Source organism: Ovis canadensis, chromosome 22 (genome assembly GCF_042477335.2).
Source record: "Ovis canadensis isolate MfBH-ARS-UI-01 breed Bighorn chromosome 22, ARS-UI_OviCan_v2, whole genome shotgun sequence".
NCBI classification, from domain to species: Eukaryota; Metazoa; Chordata; class Mammalia; order Artiodactyla; family Bovidae; genus Ovis; species Ovis canadensis.
In genome coordinates this window covers 56,945,034-56,970,706 of record NC_091266.1, presented here as the reverse complement: position 1 = coordinate 56,970,706, position 25,673 = coordinate 56,945,034, and the positions used below count along the sequence as shown (strand labels likewise).

General features: G+C 38.9%; 1 protein-coding gene across 6 annotated transcripts in view; it reads left to right on the top strand.

Moving 5' to 3' along the window:
* The window catches only part of ATE1 (arginyltransferase 1), a 162,814-nt gene that overhangs the window by 110,439 nt on the left and 26,702 nt on the right, over window positions 1-25,673 (top strand). For all 6 annotated transcript variants that reach the window (XM_069566747.1, XM_069566746.1, XM_069566743.1 and 3 more), the window contains one exon: window positions 6,134-6,254. In XM_069566747.1, the coding sequence (XP_069422848.1) occupies window positions 6,134-6,254 (121 nt within the window). The remainder of the gene's footprint in view (window positions 1-6,133; window positions 6,255-25,673) is intronic.

Here is a 25,673-nt window from a genome sequence, read left to right as displayed (position 1 = left end):
TCAGTAGATTTTGTGGTTGCTGGGACTTTTGGGGAGAGGAAGTGGGGAGCAACTGCCAATGGGTACAGGGTTTCTTTTTGGAATGATGAAAATATGGAATTAGATAGTGGTGGGGGCTTACCCTGGTGGCTCAGATGGTAAAGAATCCGCTTGCAATGTGGGAGACATGGGTTTGATCCCTGGGTTGGGAAGATCCCCTGGAGGAGGGCATGGCAACCCACTTCAATATTCTTGCCTGGAGAATCCCTATGAACAGAGGAGCCTGGCGGGCTACAGTCCATGGGGTTGCAAAGAGTCAGACACGACTGAGCGACTAAGCACATAGTGCAATCCTATGGATACTCTAAAAACTGCACTTTAAAAGGGTAGTTTTTTATGGCTAGTGAATTACATATCAGTAAAATGCTGCAAAAAGTTGTCAGGGCTTACTGGAACCATGTTTTTGTTTTTTTTTTTGCTTCTCTTTCAACTAATTAATGTAACTGTTGCCTTTGAAAATTCAGATTTCTAACTATAGCTTAATTGAGGGAAAAATCTCATGTTATTGACTGCATTTTCATTAGAAGTTAAAGTATTTTAATCTGTTATAAAACATCTTTGCTGAAATTGTTAATGATTGTGAAATCAAAATTTTCTAAATATACCTTTTATGTGCTCTTTAGCTACCCGTATTCACTATTATTCAGTAAGATATGATAGATGTTTTTAACCTCTGGCTATCAAGTGAATGTAATTTTTAGGCCAAAATTCTGACTATTATATTTTTGTAAACTAAGATATTTGACATATAATTTATTTTGTGATTCTTCAATAGTGTAGCAAATTAGATCAGCATGATAAAATGTTCTTCAAATTATAGTCTAGAGCATGGAAGTAAAAAGAATGTCCATTCATTCCATTAACCAAAACCCCAAATTGTGTGCTGTCCTCTTCCAGAAGAAGCAATTATTTTTAATAGAAATGGATCAAGAAATGTTTTCCCCCCTTGTGTTTTAGATTTAACTTTGGCATTTCCTCTAATTTTAATCTGTGCCACCTAGTAAAGTTGATTGAAATACTATGACTGTATCTTACTTTTTTCTTTTTCCCAGGGGGGTGGTGCAGTATAATTTGTGTTTTAACAAATAGTCTACGTAGTTTTCTTTCAATAAAATAAAATCATTGAATCCCAGTTGTGCTCCGAGTAGAATCCCCTCTTCTCTGGCGGCTCACACTGCAGGGCCATCTTGTTTGGTTGCTTTCTAGTGCTGACACAGTGCCAGTTTGTGAACTGCTCCAGAAGTTATAAATCACAGTTTGCTGAACTTATTTCTCTTTGAGGACTTTGGATTGGGTAATTACCCCTCACCAGAAGTGTTTAATAAAGAAAACCATGCATTTCCTCATCTGTGTTGAGGCTTTTTAGCAGACAGCTTTTGCCTTTTCCAGGCTTCTTGTCTTGAACTGTATCATCCTCTCCTGTAACCTTTGCTATTAGGGACCCTTGCTGGGTAAGATTTCATGTGGTGCTGTCCTTGTTGACTGGGGTTATTTTGGGGTGGCGGGGGTTGGGGGAGAAGTAGGAGTAAGGAGAAATCTTGAATTCCTCTTCTTACATGGAGATCAAACTGAAAGGGTGTTCTAAAAAATTGTAAGATAAGCCCTGTCAGACCAATTACATTTTCAAAATTTTGAGTACTTTAGAAAATCCGTGGTAACTCAGATTTCTTATTTACAGAAAGTCAGCACCCTAGGAGAAGATTAATCTGCTTTTGCCTCATTGTTCCAATATGAATGAATGTACTTAGAGGCTGATTAAATATTTTCCCTTCTGACCATGGGGAAGTATGTCCAAATCCTTAAGTAATTGCATTCTTAATACAGACCTTTCTCGTTTTCTTACGCTAGCTGGAAAGTCAGGGCAGCTTTCAAGCCTCTGCATTTTCCATTTGTGTGATGGCAGCTTTAGATTGAACTTCAAGCAGTTCGGTCACGGAACTCTCTAGCATCTAAGTTTCGAAAGCATAACATTTCAGAGTGGTTTATTTCATAAAATTCTTGACATTCTTTGATGGCTTGAGACAATATTTGAAACACTGAAATAAGCCTGTACTTAGGAGAAAAATAATGTTTTTACCTAATCTAAAATTTTGATTTTAAATAATCAGAAGTTACAATGTATGCATTTATGCCTTTTCAGTGAGATAACCTGAGTATTTAAAGAGTTAAAAATAAAATATCTATTATAAGCAAGTGTTGCCTTAAAAGAACATTGTAAAAATTTAGGAACTTTGGACAGTTGTGCCTGATCACACTTAATACGTTCTTAGGTGTGCTTTATCTTTCTCCAGGTCAGTAACTCCCAGTAGACTGTGAATTATCTAGAGATGTGCCAATTTGTTCATCTTTTTGTTCCCAGCATCTGGTGCCTGTCACAAAGTCAAGAGTCATTTAGTGTTCATTGACTGAATATTTTTTATTGTCAGCATCATTGTTAAATCCAGGCACTGGGTTCAGGTGGCTGCTATTGAATCAGCATATCTGCATGGAATATGTCTGTTTTTGTCTTAAAGACTCACAGTTGATGGCTGATATCCCCCTAGAATTTGATCTGTGCATCTTAGTCAGTCAGCATTTAGTTCTGCCTTAAATTAGAAAATGGTGTCATTTGTGTATTTTGGGTTTCTTTTTAAACTTAGAATGATATATTTTCCTCTTACTAGGAATTCTCTTGGGATTCTCTTTTATATTGTGCGATCACAATAGGCAAGATGTACCATCCATTTTTATTACTGTTTCCTTATTCATATTGGTGGTATTTTGTACTAAGCAATCCTAGAATAATTAAGCAAGAAGAACTAGGAAATTGTGCAAATGAAGAACAATAAGAGGGGATTATCTCTACCAGATATTATATTAAAGTATAATATAGAACTTTAATATTTAAAACTATATGGCACTGGTATATGAGTACACAGACAGAAGTATAACAATAAGTAGAAAGTCCAGAAAGAGATTTAAATATAATTGGAAATTTAGTAAGTTATCAAAGACATTTTAAATTCTAAATCATCAGGGAAAATGATAATTATTTAAAAAATGCTCTTGAGGCCACTTGGTAAACACCTGAAAGAAATTAGGTTGAACCGTCTTCTACCTTACACCAGAATAAATTCCAGGTGGAGCATAAATGTAAATATAAAATTGTGAAACCATAAAAGTACTAGAGAAAAACCATGAAAATGTTTTTATAGTCTTGGAATGATAGAGGCCTTTTTATTTATATTACAAAACCCAGATGCCATTTAAAAGAAAATGATACATTTGACCATTTACTAGATTTCTGCATGACAGAAAAGCATAGCACACACAGTCAAAAGACAAACGTGGAAAATACAACATAGTTTACAAATTAAGGGTTAATTTCCTTAATATATAAAGAGTTTTTTGATTACTAGGACCGTAAATCTAACAACAAAATGAGCCAGCTTTATAGAGAAGGAAATACTAATTCCTTTAAACATGTGGAATGATTCATAATGCAAATTAAAACTGCAGTGAAATGCCACTTCTCATATTGGCAGATATGGAAAGTTTCAATAGTGCACTGTTGATAAGGATATGGGGAAATTAGCACTTGCATGCATACCATTGCTGATGGAAGTATAAATCAACACAACTTCTGTGGGAAATCGTTTTGTGCTATAAAACTTAAAACCCTTATACCCAGCAATTCCAGTTCAAGGAATTTATCCTGGACATATGCAGAGATAATGTGTTTACAAGAATATTTATTTTATCCCAAATGGTTATGCCACTTTGAACCAACAATGTTCAAGTTCTAGATGATCCAGAACCTTGCCAGAACTTGGTCTTCTAAATACTGTAGTGGGAATTGTGGTGAGCCATTGCAGTGGGAATTCAGTGGAATCTTACTGTAGTTTTGAGTTGCATTTCTGGTAACTGATGTTAGGTTTCTTAGACATTCATATATCTTTGGCAAAATGTTTAAGTCTTTTTGCCTTTTAAAAAGCTTGGATTGTTCTTATTAATGACTTGTTAAATTCTTTATATGTGTGGATACAAATATGTTGTCTATACAGGTTTTGTTAATATTTTCCCCAATCTTTGGCTTGCCTGTTTATTAATAAGTTTTTGAAGGTGGTATAATTTTGATGCAATCCAATTCATCAGTTTTTTCTTTTATACTTATTATAAGCTTTTTGTGTTCTAAGGAATCTTTGTGTACTCCAAAGTCAAGAAAAGTTCATCCTTTTAAAAAAACTTCTTTAGCTTATATGTTCGGCTCCCCCCTAGCGCCAATAGATTCTCGAAATAGTCCATAACCAAAAAGGGGAGGGGGGCAGCTCTAGAACCACTGCTGTAGACTGCTGCCTGGTGTTCACATTTGTTCACTTGGACAGCGCTGTGTCATACTGTCCCTCCACAATAAAATTGTTTGTGAACTGGTGGAGAGAATGACATTACTTTTGATAAGGTAGTTATCAATTGAATAACTGGCTTTACTATACTTCCTAAGTATATCATTAATTCATTTCTAAATAATCCCGTGTTATGAATTTTAATATCAGGTGAGTGTGTCCACCTGGACCTGCCCTGTCTGGGTGACCTTTACTGCTCTGAGGCAGTAAGGCATCAGCAATGCCATGAACACTGCGGGAAGATCAGAATCAGAGACCTGAGTCTGGTCTTCATACTGTCTGCCTTCTGTCCTAGCCAGCAAGCATTCCCATTTCATCTAGAATAAAGTCTAGAGCATGATTTCTGAAGCTGATCCACGACCTACCTTTCTATTTCTGCAGCGCTCTGTTTCCCAGCATTATATTTGTTCATGCTGTAATCTTCATCTAGATTGTTCTCATTCCTTTTCAGCCTGTCCCAGACTTAGCCAGTCAATCTAAGTCCCCATTAAAACTCCATATCCTCCTTGAATTCTCTTCCAACATCTCAAAAGCAGTAATTAATCTGTTTGTGTACATTTTATGTATAATCTCTCCATTATCTTACAGACTGCTGAGTGTTTTGAATGCTGGGAGGGCGTGGTGTTCCTTTTAAATCTATGTTATAGAGCACCTTTCTGACTCAAAGCTGTGTAACAGTGTGTGCCCTTAGCAGCAGTAGTCTTTGTCATGAGGTTTGCACTAGGTAGTGTTTTTTAGACTCTGAGCTTGTGAGCCATTTGCTGTTTATGAAAGCAGTTTTGGTGGTTAAGTGGTCCAAGAGCATCATTTTTCAAAAGAATCAAATAGAATAGAAAATAGAGGATTATATAACGTGGGTAAGCATTATATAGTAAAAGATTTGTTCCTATTAATGGTTTTATATTTTCATATTGGTTTACTAGGTTATAATGTAAAATGTATTTCTTACTATGGGCTGTAGTTAAAAAAAAAGGAAAACCAGTGTTTAGATTTAACCTCTATGATGAATTTTGAATGTTAAAATTTAGAGAAGAGATGTTTGGAATTTTAATTAACTTTAATATTTCTGAAAATTTTGACTGAATGATTTCACATAATTTGTACTATCCTCTGTTAATTGGCTACCAAACTACCCTTAAAGGAATGATTTTTTTTTTCTTTAGTATCTGTTATATAGTCTATTTATGAGTCTAGATTGCTCATGGAACCATGTTGACCAGACAGTACTTTTCAGTGCATTAGAATGGAATCAGTATTATCAGCTGAGCTTATGAATTTAAGAATTTTGACTAAGGGTAGTGAAATTCCACTTTGGAAAATAAATTTATTTCATGTATAAACCAGATGCTCTCAAATACAAAATGTCACTTATCAGCTAGCACTTGTGTCCACTTGAATTTGGAAGTGGGTTTTCTTAGCAGTCAACTCAGCAGGAATCATATATTTATCCCAAAAGAAAATAGAAATTCAGATCTTCTGACTCAACACAGGCATCCCAAAGGGTGATACATGAGTTTGAGAGCCTTCAAATGTGCATTCTTGAGCTAGGAAAACAATTACTAATAGGGTTGTTTAGTGTTTACAGTAAAGCTGTTCCTGGTTGACTTCATTTAAACTTGCGAGTAATACTTTCCCTGGAATTCTGGAGCCTTGCAACTAGGAGGTCACTGTGTTAGTGATGTCAGTGCCTTTTTTTCTTCACTTCTCTTTAGGGTCAGTACGGACCATCAGATTTGCTGTGTCCTGAGACGTATGTTTGGGTTCCCATTGAGCAATGCCTGCCTTCACTTGAGAAATCCAAGTACTGCCGTTTCAACCAGGACCCGGAAGCAGGTATGTTTGAAATGGAGCTCAGCCAGAAATCACTGGCTCTGTTTCAGTCCTCATGTGTGACTGTGGCCCTTGACGGGGTCCAATAACTTTTGATATAAACATTACAGAGAGTGTGTGAGTGCCTGTGCACAGACGTGTGTGTGTTTCTAAAATAAGAGACACTGCATGTGCGTACATAGACAAAGCGGCCAAACGTTCACAGTCATGGGTTTTGCAAAGAAATGCAGGAGCCTCCTGTGCTTGTGCTGCGTACTGGCCCAGCTTCCATTTTGGTTAGTTTTCACGTGCGTTGAGGCCTGACACCATTATCCATTACTTTGACCACTATCACAGTGCGTATGAATTGTTCACTGGATTATTTAGCCAGTTGGACTGAATATAGTTGTGAAACGGTTTCACAGGGGCCCAGGCAGCTGCGATGGGTTTTGTGATGACACTTTCTTGACTTCTTGCCTTCTCTGGTGCGTCTTCTTTTCTGTCCTTTCTTCTTACTCCTGCCCAGAATAACCCCAGCCGTATTTTCTCTCTTAATGTTTTCCTTTGGATACTGTGCCCTGGTTGCAGGTAAAGTCACTGAGAGTACAGCCCGGGGGCCAAACTTCCTGTTTTCTCACCTAACTCCATCATCAGCTGGGAAACTGGGTATTCTTCAGCAATTTCATCATCTCTCTGGCCCCAGATTCCTGGCCTTCACAATCAAGATAATAAGACCTTTCATATTGGACTGTAATAAAGATTAAAACAGTCACATTGAGAACAAAGCCCCCCTCTTGTTGTGTTGGTGATTGTTAGGCCAAATAACATGCCTCATCCTGTGTATGCCACAAACTGCTTCTGCGTTTGCCTTTTTTTGCCCTGAAGCCTCTCTCAGAGAAAAGATACGGAGGTCTGTTCACTTCCAGCATCTGAGTACCACCTCCCGTTCACAGCAGTTCCCCTCCCCACAGCCCTCCCTACCCTCACTGTGTGTTCGCTGTGGTCGTGATGCTCTCTTGCTCTGTGATGGATCCATTCAGTAGCTGTCTGTGTCTTCCCCCAGACTGAAGTTCCCAGATATTTCAGTGTGCGCTTCATTGACCTTTCTGTCAATATAGCCCACCAGAGGAGATGCCCTATGCTTACTTCTTAAAAATACAAACATGTTCCCACTAGCCACCTGTGGTCTAGTCTAAGTTTAGGGAAAAAGAAGGAAAGAGAAATGGAGAGAGAGGTCGGGAAAAGAAGAAAGTAATTGGATGAATTCAATATAAAGACAGAGGACAAGGAGACAAATGCAGTCTTTTTTTTTTTATTCACATACTAGGTTTCATTAAAAAAATTTCATTAAATTGATTTATGTACCCGTGTATTTTGTTAACTCGTGGAAAAAGCTGTTATGAATTCAAGAGTGGCCGCTTCTTACACAAGAACAGCTAGAGGGACCCGTTTGCTAGGCACCGTATGGTTAGCTCCATGTTTTCTAGATGTTTAGTTTTGTGGAGCACCCAAAGCTTTGTAGTTCCTTCAGCTTAAATTACTGATCAGAATTTCATTCTAAGTTCAACCTCATTGATGAAATAAATTTGTTGCTTAAAAACAAATGTACTGAATTTGTCAATTAGTTTTGGAATCAGGCTCAAAATAAAAGCCAATAGTATTTTAGAGGAGAGCATATACAGTTGACCCTTGAACAACCCAGGGGCAGGCACCAGCCCTCCACCCAGTTGAAAATCCACATGTAACTTAGGCTTGGTCCTTTCTATCTGCATTCTTGGATTTAACCAACCTTGAATTGTGTTGTACTTCAGTACTGGAAAAATTCTGAGTGTACGTGGACTCAAGAAGTTCAAACCCATGTTGTTCAAAGTCAACTGTACTTAACCACTCTATCCTCTTATAAAAAATTTTCCCTATCTTTTCTCAAGGTCAGGTCAGAGCCAGTCTCTGTGGTGAAAATTGCTGACCATCTTAATGCGTTGTTTCATGTTTACATGTAAAAATTTGTCTTTATAAATTCCTTCCAACTGAGTAATAATATCATCTTAAATTGGTTCTGACTCCCAAACTCATGACACAACTTCACCCTCCCTTTCTCTCTCTTGATCTATTCTAAAGACTGTTTCTCTTCTTACCTGTGCTTGGGAGGTTAAAGCAGTCAACAGGCTCTCCCTGTTTTATAAAACTGAAAAGGTGACTGAATGATTTCTGTGTACCGAATGGACAATCAAATATAATGATTCATTCATGTCAGTATATTTTGAATTCATTTTCCAAAGTAAGCACCGATGAGCATTTCATGGCAAAGAAAATGCAAAGTCTCACGTATGCGGGTTTGTCACGTGATGTGTGCTACACCCTGGTGAGTGAGGAATGTACAGCGTGTTCCTTTCCCGTAATCTGAGTTCCATTTCTATGGTAGTTGCTTCAGCTCTTAATATTCACTCTTTAGGATTCATTCACAAAAGTTAGAAGAGTTAATTTCTTTGATAATAGTGCTTGAAAGAAAATGAAGATCCTTTTCCATATGCCGAATCTTTGGGACTTTCTGAAGAACACCGTATAGTTTTATCAGTATTGAATATCACAGACCAGACACTATTTGAAATCAGACTTATAACCTGTGGTTTTAGGAAATTAAAATACAGTTACATGCTGGAATGTATTGAGCATGCTGTGAAACATGGTCATTTGAGATTTAAATGGCAATCTGTGAAAAATTGCTCTCTTCTCTGGGGCCAGCTTTACTTTTACATGACCCAAACCTTGACTCAGAAAATACAGAGCTTAACATGGGCAATAATGTTAGTCGGCGTGGTGCTTTTTTCACTAAAATCTTGTTCTTCCTTTGAGCTGTTTCAGTAAAGTTCTCTGCAAAAGGCACAGCTGATCACCATGGGTGTCTGGGAGACAGTCTTTGGCTACAAGTGCATCAGTGGCTACTTGCAAGAAAAATTGCATTTCCTCAACTCTGAATTGCTGAGAATGTCTGGAAATCCTGTTCTTCCCTGCCCTCAACCCACCCTCCTCCAGCCCCACACGTTTTGGGGATTTGGGTTCTATGGTTATCTGCTCAGCTAAGAAGCCTGCACATTGATAAAAACCTATTGTATTCACTGCGTTATAGTACCGTGGGGGGAGGGGCTGGCAAAGTAAAGTAACTTGGAAAATTTTAAAGAGGTTCTTTTGTTCATAAATAGATCTCTGTCAGCTCTAAACAAGGGATTTCCAAAGTTCCTCAAATGATTTTTAAGTAAACATGGTAGATTGTTTTAAATTAATAGTTGGATATGTATAGACTTCAAAATTTTTGCATCATAGTTACCTGTTACTTTTTTGGATTAACTTACTTTTAAAAATGTTTACTGGAAACACTAGTAGAAAAGTTGTTCAAATGCATAAAACCACTACTAAGAAGGAAAATAAAATGATCCATAGTATAGCAACAATCATTGTTAATTTTTTTATGATCTTCTGATCTTTTTTTTTTCTGTGTACTTAGCTATTTGTATTTTTTAAAAAAACAAATCATGCTTCACACTTTTATAGTTATTCTTAATACTTTGTGTTGCTTCTTACTTTTAGTAAAAACCACTTGACCACTAATATGGTTGATGATTCACCAAATAGATGCCACTACTTTCGTGATAGACAGTATCTAATACAGATACTTCACAAGCATCACTGAAAGAGTAAACCAAGTGGGTTGGAGTCAGTTTGAGAACCATGATAAGCTATGATTTGATTTGATTCTTAATGTTGCAGAGTATTGTACTGCCAACTGAAAATTGGCATTTGCCAACTGCCTCTACAAGGATCAAGTTACAAAATTCTGTAGCCACTGACTTTCAACACTCCTAAAAGGAGTTCAGGATCAGGAATGAGGCACTCTGTGCTCTATGAAAAATGGGCAGAACAGGCCTTTCAGATAGTTAGATATTTTTAGGAGAATATTTTTATGATCCCAATGGAGCCCAATTTTTGCATCTCCTCAAATCTAGAAAAGCACTAAAATCAGTAACAGAGACATCTTCTCGTTACGACTAGCAGCAGACCTCTACAAGATGCGTGCTTGACTGCATACCGCCTTGGCTAGAATCACACCTACTACTGACCGCTCCCCAGCCTCTCTGAGATACTGTCTCTTGGGCTATATTCCTTGTTTTGCCCCAAATAAAACTTAACTCACAGCTCTGACGTTGTGCTTTTTTTCCCCTCAGTTGAGAGTACTATTTTTGTTGGTAGTAAAATCCTTTTGGTTCCACATTTATTAAAAGAAATTAAAACTTTATTGAGCATATGCTTTTTCCCCAAGCACTATTCTACTCTGTGTTTCCCTGTTACCTTATTTTATGCTCAGAACATAATTGAATGCTTCACCACTGACCCCTCGGATATTATTTATTACAAAAATGATGTCTTTTAATCAGAAAAATATAACTTGAAGTCAAATGTTACAGTGTAATATTTGTATAAGTACTTTCTGTATTTCAGAGGTGCTGATTAGAATCAGCTTTATTTCTATTTCCGCTTATAGTTACAGAAGCATATATTTTATCACAGATTAGCTTTCACTCTTTTTTTGTACATGTTTTGAAATATTTGCAAGAAATTTTTTAATTTTTCTATAAGGTAACTAGTAAATTATTAGGATATCGAATTTAAATTTACCATAAAAAATAATAGCACATAATTCTGACTTAGTGCTTTTATGCAGTTAGCCAGGTTAGAGAATTTCTAGGACACCTGAAGTCTTCCCAGCAGCTGCCAGAAATCTAAACTAGTACAAGAAGCTTTTTCCTAATTTGATCCCCATCCCCTGAAACTCAGAGCCTCCAAATTTTATTTTATGTTGTTTCATTTGTCTCTTTTCTGTCTTTACTCCATCCCCCTTTTCCCCTGGCACTTTTTCTATAGCTCTGCAGTTTCTGTCATGTATGCCCATAGGAAAAAGCAAGTCCCACTCTGACTGTCTTTGTGTGTGAAGTAGCCAGGTTCAGAAACAGCTCTGGCTCAAAGCAGCTTGCTTGTTTCCTCCAAGCCTGATATCACGTCCTGAATGTTGTGCTTATGGTCCCTCAAGAGAGGATGTACCTCAGCCATAATGTCATCCTAATCACTGGGAAACAATGCCTGTGAGAAAGCAAATGTACTGAAACTTCCTAGGGTCCCTAAAAATGTACCACAGTGATAACTTATAGTTAAGTAGACAGTGGCTTTCTAAATCATTTTAGATTTGGAATTAAGTTGTTATTCTTTTAATTCTCCTCTGGGTAAAATTTTTTCAAGTCCAAATTTCACAATAAACTGTGGAAAATTCTGAAAGAGATGGGAATACCAGACCACCTGACCTGCCTCCTGAGAAACCTGTATGCAGGTCAGGAAGCAGCAGTTAGAACTGGACATGGAACATCAGACTGGTTCCAAATAGGAAAAGGAGTGCATCAAGGCTGTATATTGTCACCCTGCTTATTTAACTTATATGCAGAGTACATCATGAGAAATGCTGGGCTGGAAGAAGCACAAGCTGGAATCAAGATTGCCAGGAGAAATATCAATAACCTCAGATATGCAGATGATACCACCCTTATGGCGCAGAAAGTGAAGAGGAACTAAAAAGCCTCTTGATGAAAGTGACAGAGGAGAGTGAAAAAGTTGGCTTAAAGCTCAACATTCAGAAAACGAAGATCATGGCATCCGGTCCCATCACTTCATGGGAAATAGATGGGGAAACAGTGGAAACAGTGTCAAACTTTATCTTTTTGGACTCCAAAATCACTGCAGATGGTGATAGCAGCCATGAAATTAAAAGACACTTACTCCTTGGAAGAAAAGTTATGACCAACCTAGATAGCATATTCAAAAGCAGAGACGTTACTTTGCCAGCAAAGGTCCATCTAGTCAAGGCTATGGTTTTTCCAGTGGTCGTGTATGGATGCAAGAGTTGGACTGTGAAGAAAGCTGAGCGCCGAAGAATTGATGCTTTTGTACTGTGGTGTTGGAGAAGACTCTTGAGAGTCCCTTGGACTGCAGGGAGATCCAACCAGTCCATTCTAAAGGAGATCAGTCCTGGGTGTTCTTTGGAAGAAATGATGCTAAAGCTGAAACTCCAGTACTTTGGCCACCTCATGCGAAGAGTTGACTCATTGGAAAAGACTCTGATGCTGGGAGGGATTGGGGGCAGGAGGAGAAGTGGACGACAGAGGATGAGATGGGTGGATGGCATCACTGACTTGATGGACTTGAGTTTGAGTGAACTCCAGGAGTTGATGATGGACAGGGAGGCCTGGCGTGCAAAGAGTTGGATACTACTGAGCAACTGAACTGAATTGAACTACCCATTTGAAGTTCAAAATGAATAATGTTGATTGTTGGATACTTGAAAAAGTGAAAATGAAAGTCGCTCAGTCATGTCTGACTCTTTGTGACCTCATGGACTGTAGAGTCCATAAAATTCTCCATGTCAGAATACTGGAGTGAGTAGCCTTTCCCTTCTCCAGGGGATCTTCCCAGCCCAGGGATTAAACCCAAGTCTCCTGCATTGCAGGCGGATTCTTTACCAGCTGAGCCACAAGGGAATCCCTGTTGGGTACTTAATAAGCATAAATTCTTTGTTGCCAGTAAAGATGGTGCTGTTAGATGTAGCCAGCTGGAGACAGAATTTATTGTTGCCTACTGCATGTCATAAAGAACCATGTGAGCAGCCATGTGTTAGTCACTCGGTTGTGTCCGATTCTTTGTGACCCCATGGACTGTAGCCTGTCAGGCTTCTCTGTCCATGGAATTCTCTAGGCAAGAATACTGGAACGGGTAGCCATTCCCTTCTCCAGGGATTCTTCCCGACCCGGGGATCAAACCCGGCTCTCCTGCATTGCCAGCAGATAATTGTCTGAGCCACCAGGGAAGCCCCATAAGGAAATCAGGCATCAAACCAAGAAAATATCTTTGGAAATTTGGCTCTTACATTTGGTGAATCTGCGGAATGTGTTTTGATGTGGAAAATGTAGAAAGTTACAGTCTCCTAATTTTTTTCAGTTTATCCCCTTCCACTTAAAGATATCACTTTATTATTAGTGTATTTTCCCACTTAACTCCTTTTCAAAGATATGCCTTCTTTATTCAAATGTTAGTATAGCACTAACATGATTCCTGATTTAAAAATTAGAAGCTACATTTCCCTAGTTTGCATGATCTTTTAATGAGGACACTAAGGAGCAAAACAAGTCTTTCTTACAATATTTATGCATAAAAGTAAAGTATTATAGTGTTTTAATATTTGCATTTTCTATTAAAATGTGAAGCTAAGACTCATTAAGGTAAAATTCAACAGTTGTAAACGACTGTTCTCATCTTTAAGAGCTTTTTTTAAAAGCCAGTCTTACAGAGAAATTTTTAAAATACTGGTTTACAAATTTTTAGCAGCCAGTCTGTACTCAATAAGGCATGTAAGTGTGAGCAGTAAGTCAGTGACTGAAAATTGTTAGAGCCTTGGCCAGAGGGAAACTGAAATATGTCTGAAAAGGTTTGAAAAGCAGACTTAAGATTTCAATTTAGCTATTAAGGAAGTATTTCTCTGATTTCTTTCTTTTTGCTTATGTAATAGAAATACTTTTTAAAATAATCCTTTTGACAGTCACCCAGTTTTCAATATATAATTCTATAATAATAAAAATTATTTCAGTATAATTCTAAAAGGGCTTTAAAATATCATGATACTTCAGAATATAAATGCTAGTGGTTCTAATGGTGACACCTTGCTATGCTATTTTGTTTATTGTTTGAATGAAAACTGACATTTTTTGTATCATGAAGGGATTGTCCAATATGTCAGTTAAAGAATAAAAATAAAGCCCATACCTGCTGTTTAAATGCTGGATGAATTGATATTCTGTTGACTATGAGACATCTTCAAGTTTTAGTCCTTTATTTTAGATACCACTTTTAAGAAACAGTGTTGCCAATCAGACTGGGACTCCATGAATTGTAAGATACATTTAGGTTTCAGAAACATTAGAATGTGTAAAAATGTGGATCTTAACAGAGGAGATGGGATTCAGTCTGTGCCCTCTAGTAGCTGACAAAGCCGTGGAGTGTCAAGGAGGTTTGTTTCTAGCTGTTAGGGAGCTTTGTGGCATCTTAATTCTAGGCATTAGATATGTTATACATGAGTATACACATATATCAGAGTTGGAAGATGATATCAGGTGCTTTTATATAAAAATAAGTTTATTGTCATTGGTGATAATAGAGTTCTTTTAATACTCTCATCTAGGTACTTCAGAAAATTTGAAGACATTTAACTACAAGGATATTTTATTGTAATAAAAGTGAAAACTTTTTACTACCCTAAATCATTGAAATGCTGTAAGCACTGTACATCTCCATACATTCTGGTTGTAAACAAATTTAGAAACATATTTTTAAACTTTGTTTGATGTTGGAAAGCAGCAATGAAAGGAGAGAATTTAAAAACTTTGCTTAGCCAGGAAATTTAGTGATCTCTGACAGTTAATGGAATGCTTTAAGATTAAATAAGTAAAGAAAGGGCAAATGATGATATCCCAGAATGTCATCCGCCCTAAAATCATTTGCAGTTGACTGAACACCTTCCTGCCTTGCGCATTATCGGTGAATACTCTGCATTATGGAGCCTGCATCATGTGATAGTCAGTCCAGTGCCTGTTGGCTAGTGGAGAAACTGACCCAAATGGCAAATGTAGCAGCCTGAATTTCTGAAATCATTCATACCCAACCTCAGTGTGAGAAGGAGTCTCTGCATTTGCCTGCAAGGTACTTTTAAACTGTTTAGATTCTGTTTTGTGGATGTTTAATATACATTCTCTCTGCAGAAAAATAAGCTGTAACATGAAGGTATGAGGAGGTCTGTTTATTTTATGAATGTTCTTTCATGTGATGCTGGCAAAATGTTTTTAATGTAAACATGGAAACTGGGGTAGAATTCCTGTTCTTGTAAGAAATGTATTTTCCTAGCTGCCATTCATTTGAAATAGACCTCATTTAGAGCAGACTTGACTTGTTCATGCTTCTGTGGCGTGTTCACCAGTAATAAAATTTGCTGAAAATAGGAAAGACAGTTTTGACACATAGGGAAAGAATAAAGTTACCTGCCTCCTAGCACAATAAGAAAACAGGAATAGAAGTCGGAGCGCCTCTAATGCTGAAGAGAGAGACTATCTTAGTCTGATTTCTTTCCAGAAGCAGGTCCGACACAAGGGTTTGCACTCGTGATTCATTTGAGAAGTTGTCTTAGAGAACGGGAGTAGAGGACTAGAGGGACTGAACTAGGGAGGGAGGGAAAGGCTAGGAGGCTCTGTCACTGTGTGAGCTACCACTTTAAGGGTGGAGGTCGGTCCTTCTGAGCGCCCTTCTGGTGTGTGTCTCAGAGCTGGCCACCTGAGGGATCGAGGCCTGTCGCCTGGCCGATGGTTGTCTCATTGGGTGTTAACGCATCTGCACTTTCAGTTTGTACTTGTACAAATACAGAGCAGGCTTCTGTGGCCCAACAGGCTGCTGTCTCTGAAAGGCAGAAAGCGAGAGAGACAGACCTTTTCTTCTTCATGGGACTACATGCCACAGTTGTAGTGTGAGTCAGGTGAGGCCAAGGGCTGTAAGAGGCAATCCCAAGAGAGATCTAGTGTGGGGCACCGAAAGATGCAGAAGGAGGTGACAGGTCTCTGATGTCAGCTGAACATGCCAGGTGCATTGGAGCAGAGAGAGTAAGGACCACAAACAAGTATTGAGTCCGGTGTTGTGCTTCATGACTGGGTGTAAATGACTCATCCTGGCCCTTAGGAATTTAGCAAAGGAGACTGCAGCTGTTTCCGTAAAATGAAAAAAATAGTATATTGGGGGTAATGGATGATGCAGTGAGTTCACATAGCAGGGTCCTCAGCTCCGATTTGGACAGGGGGTGGGAGATGGAACACTAATTGATGAAGTGAGTTAAGTTAGAATTTTAAAAGGAACAGAATCCAAGAGCTCTAGGCAAAGACGAACATATTTAGAAGATCTGAGGAGCAGAGGGCACTGCTAGAGTTGAGAGTGGCCGTGGGCTTGGAGCAAGGAGAGGAAGCTGCCAGTGCAGGACTCTGTGAATCATTATCTGGAGCTTAGCTTTTTCTCCTGAAAACACTGGAAGGCCATGGAAGGGTTTTCAGCCCTGAGTGACGTCAACAGTGTTATTTCTACTTCACAAGTGGAGAATGAATGGGACTTGGTGAAGAGTGGAGGTAGGAAGATCAACTAGAATGGTTTTGCGTATAGCACTTTAAGCAGAAGATGTTGGTGGCTGAGAGAGGGTGGGAATGGTTGGTAATAGAGAGGGAGACTAGCAAAGCTCTTCAAAAGTGGGATGTACAGGACTGGCTGGTTCATTGTTGATAATGGGAAGGGGAGAAAGTTGTCAAGAGAGTTATGGGTTCTGACAGGAACTGGGTTCATGTTGACTTCATCTCTGAAGTGAGAACCATGAAGATGAGCAGATTTTTCACAGAAGGAAAAGAATAATGGGTTTTACTTTGGACCTGATGAATTAAAGGTATTTGTAGACATCCGGTAGAGGTGTCGGGAGGTGCCAGCCTAAATCTTCCTCACTGTTGTGATCAGAAGATTGAAATTCCACCGTAGTTTTAGGTCCAGCCAAGCAATTTCAGATAGTGAACTTACTCAGGTAGCTCATCAGTAAAGAATTTGCCTGCCAACACAGTAGACGCAGGTTTGATCCTTGGGTTGGGAAGATCCCTTGGAGAAGGAAATGGCAAATCCACTCCAGTATTCTTGCCTGGAGAATCCCATGGACAGAGGAGCCTGATGGGCTACAGTCCTGAGATCGCAAAGAATCAGATGCAGCTGAGCACGCACACGTGCATGCACTCTAGGCCACTGTTAGAAATGTCCCTTTACACTGTGACATAGTACACATTTCCTTGAATACCTGCTTGCCTTCTGTATCTCTGTCTCTCTTACACACACGCACACACACACGGTTGAAACAAAAATATGCTGAACAATATGCATCCTTTCTCATTCGATGCTCTGTAGCATTTTGTTTTTGTTTTTTAATTATTTTCAGTCTTTATTGACTTTGTTATAATACTGCTTCTGTTCTATGTTTTGGTCCTTTAGCCACAAGGCATGTGGGATCCCAGCTCCCTGACCAGGGATCAGACCCATACCCCCTGCATTTGAAGGCAAAGTCTTAACCATTGGATAGCCAGGGAAGTCCCACATTTTTAATTTGTTGTAGTTTTTTTTCATGCTCTAGGAAATGCCATTCACAGTCCATTACATTGATTCCGTAACCGTAAATGCCACTCACAATTTGAAAAACACTAGTCTGGGAGAACCAAAAGATGAGGGGGCCTAGGGTCTCGCTCCATCTCTGCCACCAGTTCTATTTTGGTATATGTAGTAATGGTAGCTGAGACTTGTGTAACTCATATTTCTCAGTCCAAGCACTGTGCTAAACCCCTAACACGCATCATCTTCCTTCATCCTCACAATGCCTGTCTTGTTCTTTTTTTTAAACCTGCATTCATGAGGCAGACAGCTGGTTAGAGGTAGAAAGGGGTCGGGATGAAGAGCACATATTAGAATATTCCTGGCGCAGAAAAGATCTATACAGATGACTGACTTCACACCTCACTGCTGTAGTTCATGCCTCTACAAAGTCCTGGAGATTGTCCCTGGTGGGTACACCCAGCCCGTGGCCCTAAGAGCTGGGGTCAGACCAAGGAATGTACTCACACAACCCAGTTACTCTCTTGAGATGCCATAGTTGAGTGACCAGTTACTACCCTGGATAGCTTCAGTGGAGGGCTTCCGGATCGGATATTTGGGGTCTGGCTGATGAAATTCAGGTATTGGAAATAATGTACTCACTCATTAAAAGCCTGAGGAAAGTTTTGGCTCTAGCCAAGGACTACATAGGCAAGGGGGAAAAAGGTACACGTTTAGAGCCACTTTATTTCACGGTACCTCTCTGGGCTTGGCTTATCTGTTGCTAACAGGCCTCTTCTCTGTTTCTTAATTCTAGTGATAATAACTAAAATACCGATTTTTCTCATGTTTTCATTTCATCTTTTACTCTTAGGTTTGTGCACATACCTGGGCTTTGGGTAGGAAATGTAGCTTTTTAAATTGATAAGTGTCTGATTGGTTCTTTCCCCATCACCTCTGTAGCAATACATTTAGACTGAGGACTGCAGCACAGATTTATGTTCCTTTAGGAGTCTTCTGTCAATCATGGTCAAGATTTTAATATTTTTATATTTTTCTGGGGTCTAATTTTGTAATTTTATTGATCCAGTACTCCAAATATTCTGTCGCTAACTAGCTAGCTACTTAACTGAAAACTGGCTGGAGCTAAACAAAATTCTATTCTATGATATCCCACAATAATATCATTGTTTTATCATGTATGATCTAGCAAACCACACAGTCATATGCCTTATTTTTAAAACAACTCTCCACTTCTATTTGCAGTGTAACTGTCTTTGTCTTCCAAATCGCTGGTTTCTGCAGATGTGTCTCCTTGGACAGACTCTGGACTGAAATGCATGATGACTCTGCTACACAAAGATGCTTGTTAAAAAATATTTTACTCTAAATAGCTATTATTAGAATATGCTAGAGAAAATTAAATAAGGACAATTTGTGTTTTCTTCTCTTAATTCCTTTCTAGCTCACTCAGTCTCAAGTTGCATAGATAATTTCTTTGCAGACCACAGCAGTCATTTAATGCAGTCTGAGCCTTAGTGTCAAGAACTCTGAGTTCTGATTTCACAGATCTAAGTTAAGTTCTCTTCTTAAAATCTCTCTCTCCTCCGAAGAGTAGGTGGTGAAGTATGACAATGCTTATGATGAAAGAACGTAATGAAAGTACTCCAAATGGCTTATGCAGTTTAAACTTTGTTATTTGCATTTTGCTCACCTGCCATCTGTACCAGCCTTAACAATGCAAAGCAGATTATTGCTCTTATGGGAACTTTGATCTTCGTTTTATTTATTATTTATTTTTAAAATTTATTTAATTGGAGGCTAATTACTTTACAATGTTATATTGGTTTTGCCATACATCAACATGAATCCACCACGGGTGTACGCGTGTTCCCCATCCTGAACCCCCCTCCCACCTCCCTCCCCGTACCATCCCTCTGGGTCATCCCAGTGCACCAGCCCTGAGCATCCTGTATCATGCATCGAATCTGGACTGGCAATTCGTTTCACATATGATATTATACATGTTTCAATGCCATTCTCCCAAATCATCCCATCCTCGCCCTCTCCCACAGAGTCCAAAAGACTGTTCTATACATCTGTTTCTCTTTTGCTATTTCGCATACAGGGTTATCATTATGATCTTTCTAAATTCCATTTATATGCGTTAGTATACTGTATTGGTGTTTTTTTTTTCTGGCTTAGTTCACTCTCCATAATAGGCTCCAGTTTGATCCACCTCATTAGAACTGATTCAAGTGTATTCTTTTTAATGACTGAGTAATACTCCATTCTGATGACAGAATGTGGTCCACTGGAGAAGGGAATGGCAAACCACTTCAGTATTCTTGCCTTGAGAACCTCATGAACAATATGAAAAGGCAAAATGATAGGATACTGAAAGAGGAACTCCCCAGGTCAGTAGGTACCCAATATGCTACTGAAGATCAGTGGAGAAATAATTCCAGAAAGAATGAAGGGATGGAGCCAGAGGAAAAACAATACCCAGTTGTGGATGTGACTGGTGATAGAAGCAAGGTCCGATGCTGTAAAGAGCAATATTGCATAGGAAACTGGGATGTTAGGTCCATGAATCAATGCAAATTGGAAGTGGTCAAACAGGAGATGGTAAGAGTGAACATCGACATTCTAGGAATCAGTGAACTAAAATGGACTGGAATGGGTGAATTTAACTCAGATGACCATTATATCTACTACTGTGGGCAGGAATCCCTTAGAAGAAATGGAATAGCCATCATGGTCAACAAAAGAGTCTGAAATGCAGTACTTGGATGCAGTCTCAAAAATGACAGAATGATCTCTGTTTGTTTCCAAGGCAAACCATTCAGTATCACAGTAATCCAAGTCTATGCCCCAACCAGTAATGCTGAAGAAGCTGAAGTTGAATGGTTCTGTGAAGACCTACAAGACTTTTTAGAACTAACACCCAAAAAAGATGTCCTTTTCATTATAGGGGACTGGAATGCAAAAGTAGGAAGTCAAGAAACACTTGGAGTAACAGGCAGATTTGGCCCTGGAATACAGAATGAAGCAGGGCAAAGGCTAATAGAGTTTTGCCAAGAAAATGCACTGGTCATAGCAAACACCCTCTTCTAACAACACAGGAAAAGACTCTACTACTCATGGACATCACCAGATGGTCAACACTGAAATCAGATTGATTATATTCTTTGCAGCCACAGATGGAGAAGCTCTATACAGTCAACAAAAACAAGACCAGGAGCTGACTGTGGCTCAGATCATGAACTCCTTATTGCCAAATTCAGATTTAAATAGAAGAAAGTGGGGAAAACCGCTAGACCATTCAGGTATGACCTAAATCAAATCCCTTATGATTATACAGTGGAAGTGAGAAATAGATTTAAGGGACTAGATCTGATAGATAGAGTGCCTGATGAACTATGGACTGAGGTTCCTGACATTGTACAGGAGACAGGGATCAAGACCATCCCCATGGAAAAGAAATGCAAAAAAGCAAAATGGCTGTCTGGGGAGGCCTTACAAATAGCTGTGAAAAGAAGAGAAGCAAAAAGAAAAGGAGAAAAGGAAAGATATACCCATTTGAATGCAGAGTTCCAAAGAATAGCAAGAAGAGATAAGAAAGCCTTCCTCAGCTATCAATGCAAAGAAATAGAGGAAAACAACAGAATGGGAAAGACTAGAGATCTCTTCAAGAAAATTAGAGATACCAAGGGAACACTTCATGCAAAGATGGGCTCGATAAAGGGCAGAAATGGTTCGGACCTAACAGAAGCAGAAGATATTAAGAGGTGGCAAGAATACACAGAAGAACTGTACAAAAAAGATCTTCAAGACTAATCACAATGGTGTGATCACTCACCTAGAGCCAGACATTATGGAATGCGAAGTCAAGTGGGCCTTAGAAAGCATCACTATGAACAAAGCTAGTGGAGGTGATGACATTCCAGTTGAGCTACTTCAAATCCTGAAAGATGATGCTGTGAAAGTGCTGCACTCAATATGCCAGCAAATTTGGAAAATTCAGCAGTGGCCACAGGACTGGAAAAGGTCAGTTTTCATTCCAGTCTCAAAGTCAATGCCAAAGAATGCTCAAACTACCACACAATTGCACTCATCTCAAACGCTAGTAAAGTAATGCTTAAAATTCTCCAAGCCAGGCTTCAGCAATATCTGAACCGTGAACTTCCAGATGTTCATGCTGGTTTTAGAAAAGGCAGAGGAACTAGAGATCAAATACCAACATCCGCTGGATCATGGAAAAAGCAAGAGAGTTCCAGAAAAACATCGATTTGTGCTTTATTGACTATGCCAAAGCCTTTGACTGTATGGATCACAATAAACTGTGTGAAATTCTGAAAGAGATGGGAATACCAGACCACCTAACCTGCCTCTTGAGAAAGCTATATGCAGGTCAGGAAACAACAGTTAGAACTGGACATGGAACAACAGACTGGTTCCAAATAGGAAAAGGAGTACGTCAAGGCTGTATATTGTCACCCTGCTTATTTAATTATATGCAGAGTACATCATGAGAAATGCTGGACTGGAAGAAGCACAAGCTGGAATCAAGATTGCCGGGAGAAATATCAATAACCCCAGATATGCAGATGACACCACCTTTATGGCAGAAAGTGAAAAAGAACTAAAAAGCCTCTTGATGAAAGTGAAAGAGGAGAGTGGAAAAGTTGGCTTAAAGCTCAACATTCAGAAAACAAAGACCATGGCGTCTGTTCCCATCACTTCATGGGAAATAGATGGGGAAACAGTGGAACAGTGTCAGACTTTATCTTTTTGGACTCCAAAATCACTGCAGAGGGTGATTGCAGCCATGAAATGAAAAGACGCTTACTCCTTTGAAGTAAAGTTATGACCAACCTAGGTAGCATATTTAAAAGCAGAGACATGACTTTGCCGACTAAGGTCTGTCTCGTCAAGGCTATGATTTTTCCTGTGGTCATGTATGGATGTGAGAGTTGGACTGTGAAGAAAACTGAGTGCCGAAGAGTTGATGCTTTTGAACTGTGGTGTCGGAGAAGACTCTTGAGAATCCCTTGGACAGCAAGGAGATCCAACCAGTTCATTCTGAAGGAGATCAACCCTGGGATTTCTTTGGAAGGAATGATGCTAAAGCTGAAACTTCAGTACTTTGGCCACCTCATGTGAAGAGTTGACTCATTGGAAAAGACTCTGATGCTGGGAGGGATTGGGGGCAGGAGAAGAAGGGGACGACAGAGGATGAGATGGGTGGATGGCATCACTGACTCGAAGGACGTGAGTTTGAGTGAACTCTGGGAGTTGGTGATGGACAGGAGGCCTGGCGTGCTGCAATTCATGGGGTCACAAAGAGTCGGACACGACTGAGCGACTGAACCGAACTGAAGTGAATGCTCCATTGTGTATGTGTACCATAGCTTTCTTATCCATTTGTCTGCTGATGGGCATCTAGGTTGCTTCCATGTCCTGGCTATTATAAACAGTGCTGCGATGAACATTGGGTTACACGTGTCTCTTTCAATTCTGGTTTCCTCGGTGTGTATGCCCACCAGTGGAATTGCTGGGTCGTATGGCAGTTCTATTTCCAGTTTTTTAAGGAATCTCCACACTGTTTTCCATAGTGGCTATACTAGTTTGCATTCCCACCAACCGTGTAAGAGGGTTCCCTTTTCTCCACACCCTCTCCAGCATTTATTGCTTGTAGACTTTTGGATAGCAGCCATTTTGACTGGCATGAAATGGTACCTCATTGTGGTTTGATTTGCATTCTTTGATAGTGATGTTGAGCATCTTTTTATGCGTTTGTTAGCCATCTGTGTCTTCTTTGGAGAAATGTCTCTTTAGTTCTTTGGCCCATTTTTTGATTGGGTCGTTTATTTTTCTGGAATTGAGCTGCAGGAGTTGCTTGTGTATTTTTGAGATTAATTCTTTGTCAGTTGCTCTATTTGCTATTATTTTCTCCCATTCTCAAGGCTGTCTTTTCACCTTATAGTTTCCTTTGTTGTGCAGAAGCTTTTAATTTTAATTAGGTCCCATTTGTTTATTTTTGCTGTTATTTCCAGTATTCCGGGAGGTGGGTCTTAGAGGATCCTGCTGTGATCTATGTTAAAGAGTGTTTTGCCTATGTTCTCCTCTAGGAGTTTTATAGTTTATGATCTTGCGTTTAGATCTTTAATCCATTTTGAGTCTATTTTTATGTATGGTGTTAGAAAGTGTCCTAGTTTCATTCTTTTACAAGTGGTTGACCAGTTTTCCCAGCACCACTTGTTAAAGAGATTGTCTTTTCTCCATTGTATATTCTTGCCTCCTTTGTCAAAGAGAATGTGTCCATAGGTGTGTGGATTTATCTCTGGGCTTTCTACTTTGTTCCATTGATCTATATTTCTGTCTTTGTGCCAGTACCATACTGTCTTGATGACTGTGGCTTTGTAGTAGAGCCTGAAGTCATGCAGGTTGATTCCTCCAGTTCCATTCTTCTTTCTCAAGATTGCTTTGGCTATTTGAGGTTTTTTTGTATTTCCATACAAATCTTGAAATTATTTGTTCTAGCTCTGTGAAAAATACCATTGGTAGCTTGATAGGGATTGCATTGAATCTATACATTGCTTTGGGTAGTATACTCATTTTCACTATATTGATTCTTCCAGTCCATGCACATGGTACATTCCTCGATCTATTAGTGTCCTCTTTTATTTCTTTCACCAGTGTTTTATAGTTTTCTATATGTAGGTCTTTTGTTTCTCTACGTAGATATATTCCTAAGTATTTTATTCTTTTCATTGCAATGGTGAATGGAATTGTTTCCTTAATTTATCTTCCTATTTTCTCATTATTACCGTATAGGAATGCAAGGGATTTCTGTGTGTTGATTTTATGTCCTGCCACTTTACTATATTCATTGATTAGCTGTAGTAATTTTCTGGTGGAGTCTTTAGGGTTTTCTATGTAGAGGATCATGTCATCTGCAAACAGTGAGTTTTACTTCTTCTTTTCCAACTTGGATTCCTTTTATTTCTTTTTCTGCTCTGATTGCTGTGGCCCAAACTTCCAAAACTATGTTGAATAGTAGTGGTGGAAGTGGGCACCCTTGTCTTGTTCCTGACTTTAGGGGAAATGCTTTCAATTTTTCACCATTGAGGATAATGTAATACCAGGCAGTTCCTCCAATCTCTGAGTAAAACCAAAGGAAAATTTTCCAGGTCAGTAAAGTTAGAGGGTATGAGGAGGGAGAGAATTAGATCCGATGCTATGATATACTGACTAAATGTTAGTAAGTATATTTTCCTTAATTTGTGATATCCTTGTCCTTTAAAATAATGAATAATGTTTTCAGAAAAAGTCTCATGGAGCCTAGTGATTATAAATTGAATTTTTAAAGAAAATGTCTCTTTTAAAAGACACCCGAATGTTAAATTCATTTTGTGAATCCTTTGATAAAACAAAGGCTGTTTGCATGCAGTTAGTCACCCTGTTATGTTGTCAGTTTAAAAATTAGAATTTTTGAACATGTTTTCTTGAAGCACTTAAAAGTGCATTCTTGAAGGCAAGTAAAAGCAGAAGAGGGCCGACCATTTAGTTTATTTGTACTTTCTGAATTTGGAACCGGTGCTAGAATTTGCTTTGGGAGATAGTCCTGGCCTTAAATGGCAAGCTGTAGCCGTTTCTTTCATAACTATTTAAATGTATAACTGATTCAAGACTTATGAAGAAATACTTGAGTTATAGGAAGAGCTCTTAAAGATTTGTTTTAAACTTTTAAGAAGCTGGAATTAACTTTAGAAAGTCTCAACTTTTAGGAACATGTGACTGTAGCTGAGCAACATGAAGACAAAACTTAGAGTCCATGTCAGAAGCTAGGGGTGTGGGGCACACAGGAAAGAGACCCAGGAATGTCCCAGAACAAAGCAGAGTCTCTTCTTATGCTCTTGTTGTCCATAGGTTTTATGTCTTGATGGTAATATTTTGCGGTAACTGGCTGCTGGTTAGCTTGCTTATGTAATGACAAGAAAGGAGTTTTAATGTTTTTATTACAGTACCCCCTCCACCTTTTCACTGTTAAAATATTTTGCTTCAAAGTAGACATTTTCAGTGCAATGAAATGAAAACAAAAACCTGGGGCATTAGATCATTTGGGGAGATTTAAGTTAGCAGGTCACAAATGGATTCCATCCTGAGCAAATGTGAACTAGTGCAAACCTATCAGAAGGT